A 20,929-nucleotide genomic window follows, 5' to 3' on the forward strand; every position below is an offset into this window, starting at 1 on the left:
TAGATTTTGTGGCTATGTCTTTTTAGACATAGATGGAACATCAGTGGTTCACAAGACACTGTCTAAATATTTCAAATTCTGTTCCATGTAATTCTGCTGCAGCTTTTTTTGGAAGTCCAGCCCTGACAAATAGCTAGTTTCAGTCAGTTCCTTGGAACTGTGCCCCTGGATTTTGCCATGCCAGCAGTTTTGAGGCAGGCTGCTGGCTGGCTAACAGGAGCTCCTGCATGTTTCTGGCCAGAATGAATTAAAAATAAAACAGTAAATGTGTTCTGTTCTCTCCATGGGTATGTTGCAAAGAACTGTAGCCCTGCTGGATGTGATCCAAACATCCTTCCTTCCTTCTCTTTTCCCTGTAGGTGTTTTCATGTAGGAGCAATATGAACAAACACCTTCTAACACATGGGGACAAGAAATACACTTGTGAGATCTGTGGACGGAAATTTTTCAGGGTGGATGTGTTGAGAGATCATATTCATGTCCATTTTAAGGTATTGTGTTAATAATCAATTTAAAAAGGCAGATTGTTTTGCCAACACTGGATTGTAAGGAATTAAATGAAATTAAAATTGTATCACTCAGTGGTGCTCCTAAAGATGCTTTTATTGATGTGATATTGTACCAGCTGAGTCTCTTTACATTAAAATTCTTTTTATATTTAGAAAAATTAATATTAGTTGTTTGAGTAAGTTATTTCTTATTTGGTCCTGGACAGAGCAGCTCTGGATTGAATGAGGCAGGAGGATATTTAAAATAAATAATATTAGAGCAGTTAATGCAAAGCAGTCTGCATGCCAGCAAAAGGTGAGCAGGCCTTATTTTTTGAAAAAGTGTTAATCTTAAAAGAAAATATTCTTTCCCACTCTACACAGGACATAGCCCTAATGGATGATCACCAGAGGGAGGAGTTCATTGGTAAAATTGGAATCTCATCAGAGGAAAATGATGACAACTCTGATGAAAGTGCAGATTCAGAGCCTCACAAGTATAGCTGCAAAAGGTGCCAGGTAGCTTTAAATACTTTCAAATTAACTTGTTTTTGGGATGGGGGAGGGAGTGGAAGTGTTTATAAATCATTCACGATTTTAAATAACATTAAGGGCTCTCAAAGAGAGGGCCAGTTCTCAGGTCTGCTGTCTTCTGCAGTGCTGTTACCTCTAATCTGTGAACTGAGGCTGTTCCATCAGAATTGAGGTGGTGTCCAGTAAGGGGGATGATGAACACTTAAAAAAGGAGAGACAGATACATTCCCTTTTTCCTGTGAGGAAGAAAACAAGCAAAACTGGAGGAAGGGTCAATAAAGGGACACTCACCTCTCAAACTACCTTTTAATTATGTGCAACTTAAAATGGTTTCAGCATTTCTGATTAATAGAATCCACAAATTGATGATTTTTCATGAGGTCAGAAGGTTCTTTAGTGGATATCCAGTTTGGAGGAGTAAGACTGATGCTTGTGTTCAGTGTGACTGTGTCCTTGCTGGGTGAGCACACTGCTGGGGCAGGTGGGGTGCAAAACCAGTCAGTGAGAACAGCAAAACTGACACAGGAACAGGGGATTTTTGGTTGTTTAGCCACTGAAGTGACCCCTGGAAATCAGAGCTTATTTCATAGCCCACACTTAATGCAATAAAAATTCTTACTTTATCTTCATTTTAAGTCCTGGAGATAATATATTTCAATTTTCTTATCTGGGAGCTGGTTTTAAGTTTGTGTGAGTAAACATGTGGAGGTGTGGTGTCACAGCACTTCATCATGTGCTTGCTTTCACTGTGCTGATTTTCCTGCCTGACCCTTCATGAGTACATAAACTATATAAAATTGTGTGCTTCCAAGCGAGAGCATTCCAGTCAGAAAGATCTTTTTGGAAGTTGAGGATTTTTTAGTGCTCTTGCAGGTGTTTGTGAAGTAAACAGTTGTGTAAGGGCAGAGCTGTGGGAAATGGGATTTGATGTGAGATGGGGACACTGAACAGCCAAAGGGAGAACAAATACAGACAGCTCTTGGAGAAATCTTCTGAGCTCTCAAAAAAATCTGTTTTTTCTGGTCTCAGAGTAAATCTTCACCAAGCTGTGTAGTGCTGTTAGAAATGCCTTGGCTAATTCCAGAATTGGAGCAAAAGACCATGTCATTCTGGCACTTCACCCTGGCATGCTGGAGCATGTATGGATATATTGGAGCACATCTGGATGTGCACATCTGGAGCTCAGTAGTGCAGCACCCATCTGTTGTAGCTGCAGCATCTCCAGGAGCTGAGCCAGAGTGACTGCCCTGCAGTGCCTGGAAATTCCAACCCTTCAGGAGCTGCTGCCAAAGCTGATGGTGCAGGCGGGAGCTCACCATGCCCCCCAGAGCCCAGCAGACATTTTCTCCATCTGTGATGTCCTCACTCTTGCAGAATCACAGAATAAGCTGAGTTGGAAGGGACCCTCAGGGCTCACTGAGTGCAACTCCTGGCTCTGTGCAGCCCCAAGAACCCCCCCACGTGCCTGAGAGCATTGGCCAAGCACTCCTTGAGCTCTGTCTTGCTGCCAGTGACCAGAACCTGGGGAGCCTGTTCAGTGCTGTGCCACCCTCTGGGGAAAGAACCTTTTTCTAATATCCAACCCTGACACAGCTTCAGGCCATTCCCTCAGTGCTGTCACTGTCACACAGAGCAAAGATCAGTGCCTGTCCCTCCTCTGCCCCTCATGGGGAAGTTGTGACTGCACTGAGCTCTCCTCTCAGTCTTCTCCAGATTGAACAGACCAAGTGCCCTCACTGGCTCCTCACAAGGAGGAGCCCTCCAGACTCTTCACCATCTTTGTTGCCCTCCTTTGGACATTCTCCAGCAGTTTAATATCATCCCTATTCTGTGGTGACCAAAACTGCTCACAGTGCTCAAGGTGAGCTGGCAGAGGTTAAATGTGGCTGTTCCTCAATGCACAAACAACTTGAAGTGGAAACAGCATCTCCAGCTAGAAAAAGGAGTGAATAGATGTCTGTAGCAGCGTGCTTGTAATGCCCAAAGAGTTCAGACCTAAACCCAGCTGTCACAGGTTTTTCATCCAGTGGCACACAGGAATTTTAGTGGTACACAGGATATTTATGTCTGCTCAATGTTACACAGTCACTGCCATGCCCAAGGATGTTTTTCCCCCTTGCATTCACTATTGGTTCATTCCCCAGCTGACCTTTGGCAGAGGGAAGGAGTACCTGAAGCACATCATGGACGTGCACAAGGAGAAGGGTTACGGCTGCAGCATCTGCAACCGGCGCTTCGCCTTGAAGGCCACGTACCACGCGCACATGGTCATCCACAGGGAGAACCTGCCCGACCCCAACGTGCAGAAGTAAGGCTTGTTCCACTGAGGAGAGCTGTCTGCTTGGAGTTCTGATGGTTCTGCCACCTGGGGTGCTCCTAGAGAATTTGGGTGTGCTAAAATAACTGTGTAATGGGAGTTTAAATGTTTATTACGAGCTTGAAGTGCGTGTCGCTAGTCTGGGCTTTGCAAAGTATAAATCAATTATTTTAATAAATGTTTTTGAAAAAAACTGAGTGTATAGCTATGCCAGACTGCTCCAAGCTTGCAGTCAACTTGGGGATTTCTTAAGGCTCATTTAGAAAAACTTGTGCTTCAAGGAACTTTTATAGTAATGAGTATTAGCAAATGAAATACATTTGGTGACACGGATGCCTGAGAATTACCTCTCAAGAGAAGAATCAGAGTTTTTGGTCTCTTTGATTTCAGATACATCCATCCATGTGAAATCTGTGGGAGGATTTTTAACAGTATAGGAAATCTGGAAAGACATAAGCTTATACATACAGGTAAAAATGTTGTGTTTATAACTATCAATACTAAAGAGACATTTCTGTTGCCAGTGCCTTTTTCTCTTTTTTTTTTTTCACTCTATTTTACAATAAGACAAATACAGTATTTATTCTTTTAGAGTAAACCAGTTTTCTAAAGCAGGTAATATTAATGAAGAGATTTATCTGGACACACAGTGCAAATTTGTTGTTAATATGTTTGCAGGATTCACCTAATTCTGTATTCTGTTCTTCCCCAAATTCTTATCCATGCCACCTTCTTGCCATTACACAGGCTGAAACCTGCTATTGCAAAATCATTTTTAACAGCTCATTACTATTTCATGCTATTCAGTCTTCTCTTACCTCAGGCTTTATCTTTTTTCCTCACACAAAAAGCCAGCTTTTCTCTCTCTTCAAAGTCTTCTAATTTAATTTGAGCTACAATATCCATGAAAGGTGTCCTTGTCAGCATAGTTGGGCTGTTGCCCTCTAATTCACCACTTTAATCAATTTTTAGGAGATGCACATTACTCATTAACATCTTTTTTTGTTTACGTTGTCTTTTAAATTTATTTTCAAGGTGTAAAAAGTCATGCTTGTGAGCAATGTGGCAAATCATTTGCTAGAAAAGACATGTTAAAAGAACATATGCGAGTCCATGATAATATCCGAGAATACTTGTGTGCAGAGTGTGGCAAAGGTATGTCTGATGCCTTGTTTTCCATTCATTGTGACACTGAGTAGCAGGTGGATATCTGAATTAAAACAGCTTCCATGCTGAGAGTAGTGGCAGTGCTGTAAATCCTGCATTTTTGAGAGGTAGAAAATGTATTAATCAGGAGTGTTACGGTTACGTGAGCTGCCCTAATTTTGTACAGTTTGGTTTCTTGGCCTCTAAGGACAATACTGATTTTAGTAGCATTTGTTTCTGTCAGCTTGGGGAATGCCTGATTTGCATCACATAAGTTAATACAAGTTGATTTTTTCATTCTGGGCTGTTTACAGGCTTAAAAAATACAGTAATTTCTCTGTGTAAGAGCCTTAAGAGTCAAAGTCACTTTGACTTTTTTAATTTCTTGTGTTATAACTTCAACAAATCTGAGCTGGTATTTTAGTGAAAGGCAATAACACATCCAAGGATGTGTTATCTCTGCTTGTCCCTGCTGTTTTGTTTCTCTATCAGTGATTACTCAGATGTTTTCCAGAGCTTTTTTTCTGGAAATAAAATAATAATGATGAAGTGCTACATAAACAGTTAAAAATATGGAACTGTGGACTCACAGCAAATATCAAATAGAGCTGTTGGTTGGCAACATGAGCCTGAGTTCTGCCCTGAAGGTGGGAGTGATGGACTAAGAGTGCTGTGCCTTCTGTCTCACAGGAATGAAGACCAAACATGCCCTTCGTCACCACATGAAGCTTCACAAAGGGATTAAGGAATACGAGTGCAAGGAGTGTCACCGAAAATTTGCACAGAAAGTCAACATGCTGAAGCACTACAAGAGACACACAGGTGAGGACTCCAGAGATGGACACAAGTTGCACTGAATCAGTTAAATGTTTCCCAAGAGAACTCTTACCCAAAACAGTCAGTGTGACAAGAACTAGTAAAATACGCATGCTCTGCTCTTTGCAAAGTGAAATTTTGTCTTGTCCTCAGTCAGGACTGCTTGTTCTGCAAATAAATGCAGTTTAGTTGGTTTTGCTTTTTCCTTAGGTTCTTGGTCAAGGGTAGCTCTACAGTGTTGGGTTTGTTTTAAGTTAGTGATTTCCCAAACCAAAATTTTGCTTCCCACATCAGTTTCTCTGGGATTTCTTTTCTGGTGGATATAGTGGAATGGTTTTAGATAAAAATAGCTGGTGAAGCTGAGCATCTGCCTTTTTTTGTCTGTGACTTTTTTCTTACTACAAAACTCAGAATTGTCCAGAAACCTTCAGGCTGCTTTTACAGGTGCCAAATATGCTTTTCATGCAGGAATTAAAGATTTCATGTGTGAGCTGTGTGGCAAGACGTTCAGCGAGAGAAATACGATGGAGACTCACAAGCTGATTCATACAGGTAAACCCCCTGAAAAACAGCATACAGCAAAAATACCTTCATTTTGCTCCTTAATTTTGATTTAGACTGGCCAGTCTTGGGACTAATGTTGCACATGCTGTTACCCAACATAAATTGTTGCTCTCATTGAGGCATTGGCGATCTGATGCTCATCCACTGTGTTTCCTTCCTCCCCTCTGCCACCAGTAGGAAAACAGTGGACGTGTTCAGTGTGTGATAAGAAGTATGTCACTGATTACATGCTGCAGAAGCACATCCAGCTCACCCATGACAAGGTGGAAGCCCAGAGCTGTCAGCTGTGTGGGACAAAGGTTTCTACCAGGGCATCCATGAGTCGACACATGAGGCGTAAACACCCAGAGGTGAGTGAGTTTGAGTAGTGGATTGTGGATTTTTTTAAAACTTTAAAGAATGTTTATGGCCTTCAGTGACTTGAAAGGAATTACTTTCTTTCCCTCTCTCTATTTTTTCTTTTCTTTTGGGCCCAATTTTAAGTAGTATCTGTGAAACATGGACTTAACTGAGTCAGCCACTTCACTATCTGTTTCTCAGTCCCTAAAAATAAAATTCTTCTGAGTATTTAAATCTCTTTTCTTTTTCTGTCCCAGCTTAAATATATATTTTTTCTTATTTTGTCTCCATCCATTAGTGAGTATAATGGATTTCTTTTTCCCCATTGTGTTCTCTGTATTCAGAAGTGATCTGGAAGAAGTGGTGAATAGAGAGGTGATGGCAGCATCTGCTGATGATACAAAATTATTCCCAGTATTAAAGATGAATGCTGACTGGAGAGAATCTGGATTAGAGGGATGTTTTGTCTGACCCCAACGGAGTTTTATCTGTGTTCCAAATACTGTGTTTCTCCTCAGCATTTCTTTTTTAGGTTTCACTAAGGCTTTACTGCTCCCTTTGAGGCTTTTTAAAATTTTTTAACTATCAATTTTTCATTAGCATTGCTTTGCTGTTTTATCATGATGACTGTGAAGGAAGACAACAAAACGCTTTGTTTATTGATTTGGGGATTTAAAATGCAGCTACACATCTGACATCCAGAGGGCAGTTTGTCTCTATTCTTTGATGAGCTGAGATGTGTAGATTCATCTGAAAATAATGAAGTAGGACACAGTTGATAGGTTTATAAATTGAAATGCTTGCATAATTTTTCTTCCCAAACCCATTGTTTTCTGTAGAATTCATCACTTCCCAGAGGATTATGTTCTGTCTAGAGTATGAAAATGGATATGTTACTGTGTTTAGTTCTTGCTGGATTTCAGCAAGAGGGAGAAGATGATATGCCCAAAGGTTGTTTTAAAAAGCCACTGTTAACTCCCTGTATTAAATACTATGTGTAGTGTTAGATTACATTACTTTGGCTTGGTGATGGGGTTTATTAGGGAAATGCTGTGCTGTTTGACTGTGGTTTGCATTGCTGCAGTTCTACAGCTGACACCTCTTTGTATTCAGATTCTTTCAGTGAGGATTGATGATTTAGAGCCACTGCCAGAGACCACGACCATTGATGCCTCTTCAATTGGGATTGTTCAGGTGAGTTCCAGGCCCTGCAGGGTGAGGTGAGACATCACATTTTGGGTACACAGCATAGCTGGGCGTGGGCTGATGGGTGAGGAATGTGCTTTTTTAGAGTCAGCCCCAGTGGAACATGTCCAAGCAGCCACAAGCTGCTGATCTGCTTGGTTGTATAACAGGCAGAATGTAATTACAGGGTGAGGTCTCAATCCCTGGAGTCAGGATTTTGCTAAAGTTTGTTTCTTTGCTGGAGAACTGACAGTAAACCAGCTTCAGGTGATTGTCTCTTACTTGGAACCTCACTAAGCAAAAGGACTTGATGTTTTGTTTGGAAATGTGTTGCTCCAGCCGGAATTAGCCTTGGAACAGGGTGAGCTACCAGAAGGGAAGCAGCACATAAAAGCTCCTAAACGTGGCCAGAAACAAAAACAGAAGTCAGGTGAGGAGGAGGAAGCTCAAGTGCCTGAGGACCCTGCCTTCAGTGAATACACAGAGAAGGAAGGTGAATTCACAGGGAATGTTGGAGATGAGACTAATTCAGCTGTACAGAGCATCCAACAGGTGAGCTGCAGGAGGAGGGTGATGGGTGGCATTGCTTAGAGGGATAACTCTTGTTTTGATTAAAATGCATCATAAAAGAGTGGTTGGAACATTTGGAACTGATTGGATTAATTGTGGTAATACAAAATGGGTTTAAAAACTCAAGAAGTTGGACCAATAAGATCCTCATGTTTGTTTTTGTTTCCTCTGGTATTAGCATCAACTTGTTTGCTAGATATCACTGACTGGTTGGAGCTGTGATTAAAAGAGTGAAAGTTAATTTGGGCTGTTTGTTCTGAACATTGCATATCTCTCCCATCACCATCTTACTTCTACACATGGAAATTGGTACATTCCAAGTTTCCTACATTCCCATCTGTGTTTGACTTCTCTCATGGTGGACATGTGAGCCCACCAGCACTTTCCTGGTGTTTGGTGTTCAGTTGGAAGCTACAAATCTGTCGTGGTTTGAAAGACAGGTGTCTGCTAAGAAAGGCAGAAGCCTTTCTTCAAATGGACAATGTAAACCCCGTCCCTCCAAATTATTATAATTTTGATAATTATGGGGCTTTCAGGCAAAGATATGGGAATAGGAATAACAGTTCTTTACTAGGAAAAATTAAAATAGAAATAAAGTATTACAAAAAACCAAACCCCCCAAAAAAACCCCAAATCCAAAACACTGACAGAGTCAGAATACAACCTGACACCTTGTTAGTCAGGGTGTGGGTAGCAGTCCCATTAAATTGTGACTGCATCTTCCTGCAGTGACAGATGTGGTTCTGTTGGAGCAGTGTCCTGTAGAAGGTGCAGTTTTCCTCTAAAGATTCAGTGATGATGCAGAAGGGTCTGGTTTTCCTCTGGAATCCAGTGGAAAAGGCTGCTTTGGTGTTCAGAATCTTAGTTTTTATCTAGGTAGGAAATGCTTGGCTCCTCCCCCTGGGTGGAGCATCTCCCAATGGGATGATGGAATTTTATCAGTCATGCACTGGGACTCAATAACCCATTAACAGAAGATATCTCCTGGAGGAAGGATGGGTGTAGAAAAGATAAAGATATTGCCCCACTGGGTTTTTAACAGATGGCCCATTAGCAGAGGATATCTCTAAGGATCACTGCCCCACCTGGGTTCAGCAGATGGTGACAGAATACACACTTTTGATCACATCCTATATTGCAACCTGAGACAAAGTCTGAGGTCACCTTTGTGTTTCTCCTCAGGTGGTGGTGACCCTCAGCGACCCAAACGTCACAGCCCCCTCCAGCTCCGTGGGGCTCACCAACATCACCGTGACCCCCATCACCACGGCAGCTGGCACCCAGTTCACCAACCTGCAGCCCGTGGCCGTGGGCCACCTGGGCGCCCCGGAGCGGCAGCTGCAGCTGGACAACTCCATCCTGACGGTCACCTTCGACACGGTCAGCGGCTCGGCCATGCTGCACAACCGCCAGAGTGACATTCAGCTCCCGCCGCAGCCCGAGGCGCCCAACCCCCAGTCCGTGGCTCATTTCATTAACCTGACCACCCTGGTGAACTCCATTGCTCCTCTGGGAAATCAGATCCCAGAGCAGCACCCCCTGAGCTGGAGGTCAGTGCCTCAGACTGACGTGCTGCAGCCCCCGGCGCCGGCCGCGCCGCAGCAGCCGGGCCAGCAGCCGGTGCAGACAGAGCAGCAGCAGCAGCAGATGTACAGCTACTAATTTATACTGGGGCAAGTGCTGGCCTGGACACTACTCAGAGACACACAAAAAAAAAAACAAACCACACAGAACTTTGGAAAATTTCTAATAGGATTGTTTGCTGGATACCAAACAGAGATGTTTATACAGTGAAATTTAAGCTGAAATTGGCAGATCGCCCTGCAACACCCCAGTCTGAGATTCTCACGCTGTCTCTAGACCTTGCACTGTCTTAAAAAAATAACAGAAAGGAAAAAAAAAAATCTCACCACAAATTTAGCAGCCCCTTGCAGTTGTGCAGTAAGATTGAGATTTGACAGGTGTGTCATCACACACCTTAACCAAAGCAGGGAAATCCTAAATTTTGTACTTGTGATGTACAAAAACCCTTTCACTTCACTTTTCATACCATGTCACTTCTTTCCAAGTCTGGAAATGACATCTGAAGACCTTGTTCAGTGGGTGGAATGTCCTTGTGGTCAGCTGGTAGAGACTGAAATGTGAAGACACAAAGGGGCAAAACAAGGATTGTCTTTGTTTCTTATCTTCTTTAGGTCTTGTATCTAACAACATCAGTAAAGTAGGTGGAATTTGGGATTTTGGGGTGGGCATGAGTGTGGTGTGGAAGAAAATATTACCAATTATTTCCCTTTTAGTCATGGGAAAAACCCTGTACTCATCAGACAGTGTTAGTTCTACTCGAGCCAGAGAGCTGATCTAATGCTGAAGCAAACTTTTATGGTCTCCTAGTCAAGTTTCAATCAGACCAATTACAAACTGAAAGAAGAATGTGATACAGATTTATGTAATTTTTTTAAACCTACTCTTTCAATCTTGCTTTTAGCTAATAGGCCTGAAGAGCAATCAGTCCCCTTTGATGAAATTCAGGATGTGAATTTTTTTCAATTAGACTTATTTCATCGTGTAATAAACACTTGAGAAAGCATTCTTTTTATATATATATACATATACATATATATATATATAGCCTTTGTATTTTACTGTGTGTTCCTGGTGAGTATTTGTGTGAAAAAGTTACCCACACAATTCAGTAATTTTTTCATCCCCACGTTGCCCCTTCTCACAGAAAAAAACGTATGGATTCTGTTCCTTCTGTTTCCAAAATTTATTTCCAAAGTTCACAGCCACACACAAGGTTGTGTGAAGTGCAAGAAAAAGAAAAAAGGAATGTCTGAAGCGTATTCTGTGTCCTGCCACATGGAGTCAGTGTGCCCCAGTGTATAATGGGTGAGGTTTGCATGACTGCTGGGTTGGGTCAAACAGCTTTGCTGACAGTACCCCTTCATTTCATTCTCCATCCATGGATGTGCAGTCTGGACTTTTGCATGTCAAGAAGATAATATTACTCCCACAGGGAAAATGAGCTGATAGCAAAAAGGAATAAACTATATATATATATATAGTATGCATATATATATATGTATAAGACGTTGCTTGAAATCCTGAAGGGCAAACCCCATTGTGGCAGAAGAACAAGGTCCTTTGGGGCAGCAGACAGCCACAGAACTGTGCTGAAGGGTTTTTCTTTTTCCCTGAAGGTAAAGCAGCTGCTGTGTCTGACAGTGAGGATAGATTGGTGGTTGTAAAAATCCTGTCTGTGCTTATCATATTTATGAAAAAGTTGTATGTTTTAGCAGAAATATGAGTAGGAATGACTTCAGCTTTGAAAGTCTCTACTAACATGGACTACTTGACCCCTAAAGGTTGCCTTATAATCTCTACAACAAATTGTCCCAAAGTCTAAATGTCTGGATATTAAAATTAATCTCCAGTGGTTTTTTTGGTGCCATGGCTGTGTGCAGAGGCTTGGTGTACCAGGCTTTGTGTAAAGCTGCAGGGCAGGGATAGCAAAGGGCTTTCTGGTGACAGATTTTGTGTGTCAGAGGAGCAGAACTACTTTTATTTAAGTGTTAACTGGTTTGTAAAATACCTGCATGGGAGGGATCAGTATTTGATGGGGCAAGGATGCATATCAGAAAGGAAGGTACCTCTTACTGGTGTGGGAAGGAGAGTTTTTCATTCCCTGCTCACTTCTATCTTCCTTAGGTACTTTTCACATAAATACTGTGAGATCCTGTAATTTTTTAGCCTCCCAATACCCTGAGTACACTTCCTGGATTATTTCACCACTGCCTTGAGGTAGTTCAGTTTCTCCTCAGCTGTCCTGTCCACAAATGCTTCTGTTTCACACCAAACCACTGGGCAAGAGGAAGCCAGGTTTTATTTATGAAGTATATTGTTTAGGCACTTGAAACTTTTTTCTCCCCCATGTTTAGTGGCTGATTGGTAAAGACACATTATCTTTTGGCAGGGTACTATGAATAAAGGGGGAAAAAGGGGAAAAGCAACTTCTAGTCGAGTTGTTAATGGTAAATATAGAAATTTGACACAATCAAAGTTTTATTGAGACACATGTAAATGGTAATTAGGCTTTTAATTGGGGAGGAAGAGGTTTTTTGCCTTAGCAGAATCCGTCTGCTCTATGTTGATACTACTGACAGTGGCATTTGTGCTGCATTGAATCAACCTGCATCATTTTAACACATAATTTCCTGTTTGATAAGAGTTGCACTCCGAGGAAATCAACCTTTAGAGACCTCTCTGGCTTTACAAAATCTCTATCCTAATGTTTTTCTGTTTTTCTGTGCTCTTGTGGGGCTTGGCATCCCTCCTGTGCTGCCTGGCCTCAATAACCCCATGCAGGCAATAGGATCTTGCCTTTCTGGCAGTGGTTGATTCCAGGTGATTTTAGAAGGAATGATCCCACAGAAGTGCTTGCATGCTGGTTTACACATGGAAATGTCCCTCTTCAGTCTCTCATCTTCCCCAAAATCATAGAACAGCCCAGGCTGGAAGGCACCTCAAAAGATGATTGATCTGCTCCAGCCTTTTTTCTGGGGAAAGGGAGCATAGGTGAGGTGATGGAATCACAAAATCATCATTAGCCAGCATCCTGTGTAATTGCATCTTTCAAACCACCAGTGACACGACTCTGGGAAGGTTGTTCCAGTGGGTGATTGTTCTTACTGTAAAAATTACCTTAAATAATGTTCAGGAGAGGAAAATGTAACCACTGGAAAGGCTCTGGTTAGGCCAGGCAATAGAAAGCTCTCTAAAAGCTGACCTTCCCAGAGCACTCCTTGGAGACAGGATTGTGATTTTCTCCACAGCCCTTGCTGTGGTGCCTCATCATCTCCCAACATGATTTTGTTATTACTCCTGTTATTAACATCCCCATGAGAAAACAACTGTATCTTGGGTGTGCTGCACCATGAAAAAAAAAAAAAAACCAACAAAAAACTTCCAGAACAAATTACTCTGTTTGCTTTTTGTTTCAAATTGTTTTGTTTGGAGATTGTTGGAAATTGCTGCCTTTTCAGACAGAGCTTCCCTTGGACAAGCAGTGACTGCTCTCCCAACTAAGCCTTTTCCAGGTGAATACCAAAGTTGTACTGATGCTGTTTTCAAACTGCACAAGAAATAAAAACCACTCCAAAAGGGATGTGCAATCTAAACTTCCTCTGCCAATTTGTTCCCTACCTTTTCAGCTGTAGGATGTGAAGGCTTCATTGTTTTCAGCCACGTGTTGGAGATTTTTGCGTAACAACTGTTCAGTCACAAACTGGAATTACTTGGAGCCAAAGGAGTGATGTTGTGTGGTGTTCTGTGTATTGTCATTGTTTATTGCTAAGACTATTATTTAATTGAATGCTGTCTGTGGCACACTGGGCTCTGAAGTAAAGGAGCATCGAGGTACAGAACCCTTTCTCTGCCAGTGTTATTCTTTACTGTTCCTTAATTAAGATATCAAACGTTTTTTTCCTTCAAATCTCAGATTTGCCTCAAAAGCAGTAAGATTAACCCTCATCCTGTGGAACTTTGTGTATCCCAAATTATAGAAACACAGGGTAGCATTCTAAAATATTTATTTTGTAGCCTGTTACTGGTAATAACAGAAAACAGAAGAGATTGAATCTTTCATGGTTTCTGTGCTGAGTGCTCTCAGGAGAATTGACTCTATCAAGTGTTACTACACTTTCTAAAACCTTTTTTTTTTTAAACTGTGTCATTGTGAAAAGTGAGTCTTTTTGCAGAAACCCACCAGCCAGTCTAACCAGCCACATTTCTGCACTCTTACTATTCCAGAGATTGCCTGAAGTTAACATCCAGGTAACAGCTGGATTTATTTCAAGAACTGAATTCCCTGCCAGTTTCTCAGTGATTTGTTCTGCATACACAAAGATGTCTCAATTTCTCATCTGCAAAACCAGGAATGGAATAAATACATCCAAACAACAGTCACATCCAAATTATAGGTACCCTGTGCAAATGCATGGAGTAAACACCTTTGTGAATTCTTGGCCAGAGATGAGATTTCCTTGGTGCTGTTTGCAGTAATAATAATGTCACTCCTGATTCCTTTTGGCCTGACATTTGTTATTGATTTGGGTGTAGCTGCTGGAAACTCTTTAACCCTTGTGTTTTGGCTCTCTCATGGTTGGCCTCATCTGTGAAAGGAGATGAACATGGGAGGAGGATCTGCTCATCCACACCACAATGCACAGCAAAGCTCTGCTTGAAAAGCAGTTTTGGAGACACAAATGCAGCCAAGTGACTTGAATCTCTGAGATTAGTTACCAAGGTTTGCTGGCACGTGGGGGTTTTGCTCTACAGCAAACCCAAAGTCTCATGGTGGCAGCAGGATAAAAGAAAAAAAAAAACATTTCTATCATGTTTCTCATCAGCTTGTCTTGAGTATTGATTTTGCCCTGTTCATGGCAGGAAGCTGTTAAAAAATCAGTGCAGCCACTGTTGGAAAGGATGTTTCTCACCCTGAGATGCTTTGAGAAAGCTCTTGTGGATTTATTTTCCCTCCTGTGTGCTGCAGGGTTGTTCTGCATTTGTACTGCTGCCATCTCAGTTCAGACAGGACTCTGCAGTAGAATTTTAAATCACAGAATGGCTCTATTTGGAAAGGACCTTAAAAACCATCCAGTCCCACCCCCTGCTATGGACTGGGACACCTCCCACTGTCTCAGGTTGCTCCAAGCCCCAGTGTCCAACCTGGCCTTGGACATTTCCAGGGATTCAGGGGCAGTCAAAAGTTCACTGGACAGCCTGTGCCAGGGCCTCCTCACCCTCACAGGGAAGAATTTCTTCTTAATACCAAGCCTAACCCTACTTTCTTTCGGTTTGGAGCTGTCACTACAGTTTCAGTTTGTCCTGTCACTACAAACCCTTATAAAAAGTCCCTTTCCAGCTCTCTACCACTGATGATGGCTGAAATGTTGGATCACTCATCCAAAGAATCCAAGCTCAGTGTTGCTAAATTCCCAATATGTGAGCAGAAAGTGTTCTGGAGATTTCAGTGTCACCCCCAAAGTAAGGATCAACATTTGGGGTGTAATTCCCTTGTATTCCTGCTTTATCCAGGAGCTGTGTTGGCCAGTTACAGTGCCTGCTTAGTTGTTGACACTTTGGAAAAGCTGATTATTGGGTGCAATGTCTGCAGAGCAGCTGATATGAAAAGCAAGAAAAACTACTGGGTTTGGAGGTTTATTTCATTTAAAACCAAGTTTTTCAGTCCTAATATCTTTGCTGTCATTTGAGTGCTTTGCTGTGTTTTTCTGGTTTTGATTCTAGGTTTTTAAGATGCACTGAAAGTGTAGGGGAAAAAAAAAGGATGGCAGAATGAGGAGTTAAATTAGGAGAAAGAAGAGATGCTCATTTTCTGCAGAGTCCCACCCTTCTCCTGCCCACCTGAGCCTCGGGTTGCTGCTGTGATGGGTGGTGGAAGCTCAGGGAAGGAGGCAGCACAAGCTGTGGCTCGTTGGCCGGAGCTGTGGCGTTGGGAATGACGTGCAGGGTGTTGTTAATGAGAGCAGACAGCGGGCAGCTCTGCCAGCCTTCCTTTCCCTCGAGCCACGTGCTCATTTATTTCAGCCTCTCCCAGCACAGCTTTTCACAGAGCTCAGGGGAGCCTCAGAGTCGCCAGGACTTGTATCTTCCATGTTTAGTCAATGTAAAATCACAGAATCCTTTTAGGTTGGAAAAGACCTCCAAGATCATTGAGTCCAACCTGTGACCAATCCCCACCTTGTCCCCAGCCCAGAGCTCTGAGTGCCACATCCAGGCTTTGCTTGGACTCCAAACCTCCATGGACAGCTCTTCCCATGCCTGACCACCCTTTCTTGTGAAGGAATTCTTCCTCATGTCCAACCTGAGCCTCCCCTGGCACAGCCATGGCAGGGACACTTTCCACTGTCCCAGGCTGCTCCAAACCCCAATTCCAACCTGGCCTTGGGATCCAGGGGCAGCCACAGCTTCTCTGGGCAATCCCAGGGCCATGCCCACCCTCACATGGAAAAATTCCTTCCTAATATCTAAATTAAATTTCCACTTTTCCAGTTTGCATCCATTCCCCCTTGTCCTGTCACTCCAGTTCCTGATGAATTGTCCCCCTCTGGCTCCTGGAAGCTGCTCTGAGGTCTCCACACAACCTTCTCCTTCCCAGGCTGAACTGCCCCAATGTTCTCAGCATCAGGAAAGGGATTCAGAACTGGGGGAAAGAGGGGCCTGAGGGGCAAAGAGGCACATTGGAAGTACAGCAATAAACAACTTGAGAGAATACAAGCTCAGCCTGCTGTGCTGAACTGATGGCAGGCTGTGGCTGGCTGCAGGGCTGTGCACTAATCAGTGATTATTGCACAGGATCTGTGCTCTGTTGCCTGTTCTGTCACAGGGAGAAGTGTTGATGTGTGCTCAGAGTGCGAATTTGCCATCAATTAAACTCAAATTTTGGATTCACACGCTCTGTGTGCTGCTGTGTGCAGCAACATGCAGAAACCAAGCAGTGAGATGCTCAGTGATAAGAGGATGAAGAAGGCCCACATTTCAGGGCTTTTGGGAATTGTGGAAGTGAGCTTGTGAGCAGGATTTTCTCAAGGGTGATTCTCCTTTCTCACGCACGGAATAAACCTCTGTGGTGCCTGCGTGCAAGTCAGGAACAGGAGAGTTGTTAAAGAGTAAAGGGGTGGGCTCTACAATAAAAAAAAAACTCTAAAAAATCAAATGAGCTCATTACAGGAAAGGGTGGGGAAGTACTAACCCTTGCTGTGCCAAGGGAGATACAAAAGAATGGCTCTCAACCTGTTACACCAGCTGGTAGATAAAAAATAATAAATAAACTGCATGCTCACTCCTTTTCCCTTCTCTCCACACCAATGCCCTGACCCTAATCAGAGCTTTCAAAGGAATAAATACCTTTGTCTGACTGACTTACAGATGGCACTTGTGCCCCTGTTAGGGAGTGAAATTCAGGATTGCTGAACTGCAAATATGGGTGCATAGGCTGGGGATGTTTGGGCAGGAGTGGGTTCTTTTTGGGGCTGTGTGTGTCCTTAAAAGTAAAGAATAGCTGCTTTATTGCTGTCCTGTGAAGTCCATGCTGATGCTAACAGATATTTCCTGAAGAGACTGGAATCAGTGACAAAGCACCATTTTTAAAGACACAAAAAAATTAAAAAAAATTAAAAATCTTATATTGCATAACCAAAGAGAAAAATTGGAAACTTTGTCCTGAAGGCAAATGCACCCATTTCTCATTCACTCTCCTCCCTTTTTCACTACTTTTTTTCCCATGAAATACATGCAAATCCCAACATGCACTAAGTTTTCCTCCAGGCATGATATACTTGTGTGGTTATTTAAGTAAGAAGTGGGTTGAATAGAGATAGGAGGTGTTCCCAGCAGAAAGAGCAGAAAGGAGTGCTCTGATTACTGCTATTTTACAGTCAAGCACTCACCCCTGAGAGCATTTGTGGGTAGTAAAGGGGATAGCTGTCATCCCAATTATACAAAACACATTTCCTTCTTAATTTACTTTGTCTTCTCACAGCACAGCCGCTGTTTCTGAGTCTGCCTACTTGGAAAGGTGTCTAGAAATTAAATTTGTAAACATTTTATCAAAATGAAGAGTGGTTTAAGGAGTAATTCAAGTAGAGCAAGAACTTGCTGTTATCAATTAGTGCCTGAAAGAAATCACAGATTCTGGTTGTACAGGACACTTATCAGTCTGGAAGCAGCAAATCAATGTGTGTGGTCTGTGCTTGGCTGCAAATCCTTCCAGAGTCCTTCCAGCTCTCCATGGCCTTTAAAGGTGCCTGTGTTTGGGGTGAAGGATGTTGAAAATAGTGGGGTTGAGCCTGAACTAACAGGAGTACAAACAGAAGGATTAGAGGGTGGGTGGGGGGGAAAAGGAAGGGGGGAGAGTTGTAGGAGGTTCAGGTGGGATGGGAGACAAGGGCAGGGCAGTGTGGGAGGTTCAAATAAAATATAAAATATAAATATAAAATATAAAAACCAGGAAGGGGATGTGAGAGGTTCAGGTGGGATGCAGAGAGAAGGAAGCAGGATGTGGGGGTTCAGGTGGGATGGACAGACAGGGGGAGGCTGTGCCACCATGGACAGGAGGATTTCAAACCTCTCCCACAGTTTTCCCTCTGGTCACTGGGATATTGTGGATACTGGCGTTGGTCAATTAGAATAATTATAACTTGAGATATTTTGTTCCAGTGGTATTAATACTGTGGCTGGAATAACTTTAATAAAGTTACTTGACCACGGATTATTTAATGTCCAGCATAAACACTGCTCTTCCTGCCTTTCCCTCTGTCTTTAGGGATGCCAGGAGTTCCTGCTTTGGGGAAAAGGTTGCTTGTAGAAGTTTGGATTGAGCTGTTACAACCTGAGATGAGTCCCACTTGGAATACCAGACCATCATTTCTCTGGGAATCCTTCCAGTATTTCCCTTTCTGGTAGGGGAGCACTTCCAGAGGGGTATTTTTAGTAGCTGGAAGTACAAAGAGCACAAAGCCAGTCGTGTGGATGGTGCCTGTTTAACACATGGAGTTGGCACAGCCATTCCTGCACGCTTCCCCACTTTCCCACTGGGATTTTTCAGCCCGGAATTATGTCAGCACCCACATTTTTTAATCAGTGGGATCAGCACCAGCATCAGGGAAGGCACAGTCAGGCTTTTACACTGATGCTCGAGGCTACTGGGCAGAGTTTGTCTTCCAGATCTGGATGAGAAAGTGAGGAGCCTCCTCCCAGCTGCCTGTTGCCATCCTGCTGCCGAAGTCTGCCACTGAGATCCGCCAGCTGAACCCTAAAAATCACCAGAGTGCTGGGAATAAAGCACTCAGGGAGTGGCTCTAGAGCAGCTGATCTGGCAGATCTTTTCAGCTAGTAACACAGGGAAGAGGAGGGAGGTGGAAAACCACAGAGAATGGGCCAGAAAGAATTCTTTAATGAAGTTTTGCTGTTGTTGTATCTGCTCAGAGTAACAAAAAACCAGTGGAACTATTTCTCATTGGTTTACATTCCTGTGGCTCCCTTTATACAAACATGCATCCAAGTTGAGCAGAAAACTGATTTCCCTCTGCAACATCCCCCTCCCCAAGAACCAGCTTTTCCCTTCATTTTTAATTTTTTTTTTTTTATTATTATTCTTTCTTTCCACCAATTTTCTAACCAATTTAGCAGCTGTGTCAATTCCTGAGAAGAACAACAAAATGGAGCCAGCCCTGTTCAGTGGGATCCCACTCTGGGATCAGTGACTGGAATTGCACTCCTGGCAATGGTTAGTTGGGTTTTGTGTGTACAAAGAGGTTTTACAGCCCTGCCATGGAGTTAAATTGTAAAAAAGGCACCCTCAGCAGATGTTTGGGATGGTGATCACTGGACTCTCACCATGTGGTTGTAATGAAAATGTCACAACTCGTGGCTTCTGGCAAGGTGTAAATGTTTGCAAGATATGGCCTTAGATACTTAAAATAAGGTATCCATTAATTAATTAATAAAATAAATAAATAAATAAATAAATAAATAAATAAATAACAAAACCAACAAAAAAATCATTCATGGCATTGAGGAGACTGCAATCTCAACTACTGTTTTTACAAGAGAAACTCACAGAAATGTAACAGAACTAAAACTTTTAGGCAGTGGCCCCAGGAAGCAAATTGAAGAACGCTGGGTTGATGCTGCCAGACGTGTGAATGGAAAGAATGCTGCTTTGAGGAGAAATGCACGGAGGAATTTTGCAATCACACTGGAAGGAGCACCCACAGCTGGGAAGAACAGGTCATTCCCACCTCACCTTTCACACACATCCTGTGGGACAATATTCCAAGACCACAAGGAAATTCTGACTTCAGTTTACCTGGGAAATAACACTGATTTCATTTTATCTGAGCTTTGATAAGCCCCACCTGCATGAAGCCCTTCAACAAAGCTTTATTCCCTTTTTTCCTTCATTCCTGGTTATCCTGGATTTTTGTTTGTATTGACAACTATTACTAATATGGAGAGAGAGTGAAGAGGTGATGTCATGAGAACTTCTGCTGAGTTTTTTTTTTCTGAGATCAGGGCCTCAGCAGGTGCAGATTTTAACAAAGTGTTTTTAATGGCAGAGTTTTCTTCCCTTTCAGGGATAAGAAGTTTAAGTTTAAATTAGGATTTGTATGAATCTTTAGAAAAAGGAAAACTTTTATTGTTTCTATGGTGTTTTCCTTAATACACTGGTGTTATCATGATGGCTATTGTATTTTACAGTTTTTTAAAATGTACTCAAAAAGAAAACAAAAAACTCAAATTCTGCAGAAAATTACAGGCAGACTCTGTGGATGTAATAGCAATAATCCACCAGACTTTTTAATATAGCTGGTTTGGCTCTTGTGTATCCTGCTCTTTATTCTTAACACTGTAATCAAGTGTAATTACAGGTGTAGACATTTTAATTAAAGGTGAATGAGTTTTAATTAAAGGTGAAAAAAGGAGAATTGGACCAACATTAACAATGTCTCTGTGACCTAAACTGAAGAGTGTCATAGTATATATCTAAAGAAATCCTGATTTTTACAAAATTTTCCTATTGAATCTATCACTTTCTTTGTGCAGAAAGTTGTGCTTTAAGGTGTAAAGCACTCAGGTGTTGCTGCATTTGTGGGACAGTGGGAAATCTGCTTACCACTGAGATTTGCAAGTTTTATTTGGTGCTTTATCAGTAGATAGCAATTAACAGCTTCTCTGCTGGGGCTACCCACAGAAAATGAATTTACTGCACTTAGGATGAGTTTGTTGGCAGAACTGTGATGTGAAATACCTGATATTGGCATTTTCTTTTCCATTTTCTTTTTGGATTTGGCTCAGTCTTACCCCTGAACATGTCCCAGTGTTTTTGTAACACGAGATTATCACGGCAGCAAAGACAAAAATGAAAACCACTGGAACTGATCACCCAGAG

The 20,929-nt window shown here is 42.3% G+C and overlaps 1 protein-coding gene across 7 annotated transcripts in view; it reads left to right on the forward strand.

The window, feature by feature from the left end:
- The window catches only part of PRDM15 (PR/SET domain 15), a 35,719-nt gene extending 22,337 nt beyond the window's left edge, over window positions 1-13,382 (forward strand). For 5 of the 7 annotated variants that reach the window (XM_033051978.1, XM_033051981.2, XM_033051982.2 and 2 more), the window contains 11 exons: window positions 360-491; window positions 873-1,007; window positions 3,167-3,330; window positions 3,730-3,809; window positions 4,375-4,494; window positions 5,176-5,307; window positions 5,770-5,853; window positions 6,040-6,215; window positions 7,318-7,398; window positions 7,729-7,941; window positions 9,142-13,382. In XM_033051978.1, coding sequence (XP_032907869.1) covers window positions 360-491; window positions 873-1,007; window positions 3,167-3,330; window positions 3,730-3,809; window positions 4,375-4,494; window positions 5,176-5,307; window positions 5,770-5,853; window positions 6,040-6,215; window positions 7,318-7,398; window positions 7,729-7,941; window positions 9,142-9,621 — 1,797 coding nt within the window. In that variant the 3' untranslated portion in view covers window positions 9,622-13,382. The remainder of the gene's footprint in view (window positions 1-359; window positions 492-872; window positions 1,008-3,166; window positions 3,331-3,729; window positions 3,810-4,374; window positions 4,495-5,175; window positions 5,308-5,769; window positions 5,854-6,039; window positions 6,216-7,317; window positions 7,399-7,728; window positions 7,942-9,141) is intronic. The other 2 variants (XM_033051980.1, XM_033051983.1) reach the window with 2 other exon arrangements.
- The last annotated feature ends 7,547 nt before the right edge of the window (window positions 13,383-20,929 follow it).

The sequence above is a fragment of the Catharus ustulatus genome, chromosome 2 (genome assembly GCF_009819885.2).
Source record: "Catharus ustulatus isolate bCatUst1 chromosome 2, bCatUst1.pri.v2, whole genome shotgun sequence".
Classification (NCBI taxonomy): domain Eukaryota; kingdom Metazoa; phylum Chordata; class Aves; order Passeriformes; family Turdidae; genus Catharus; species Catharus ustulatus.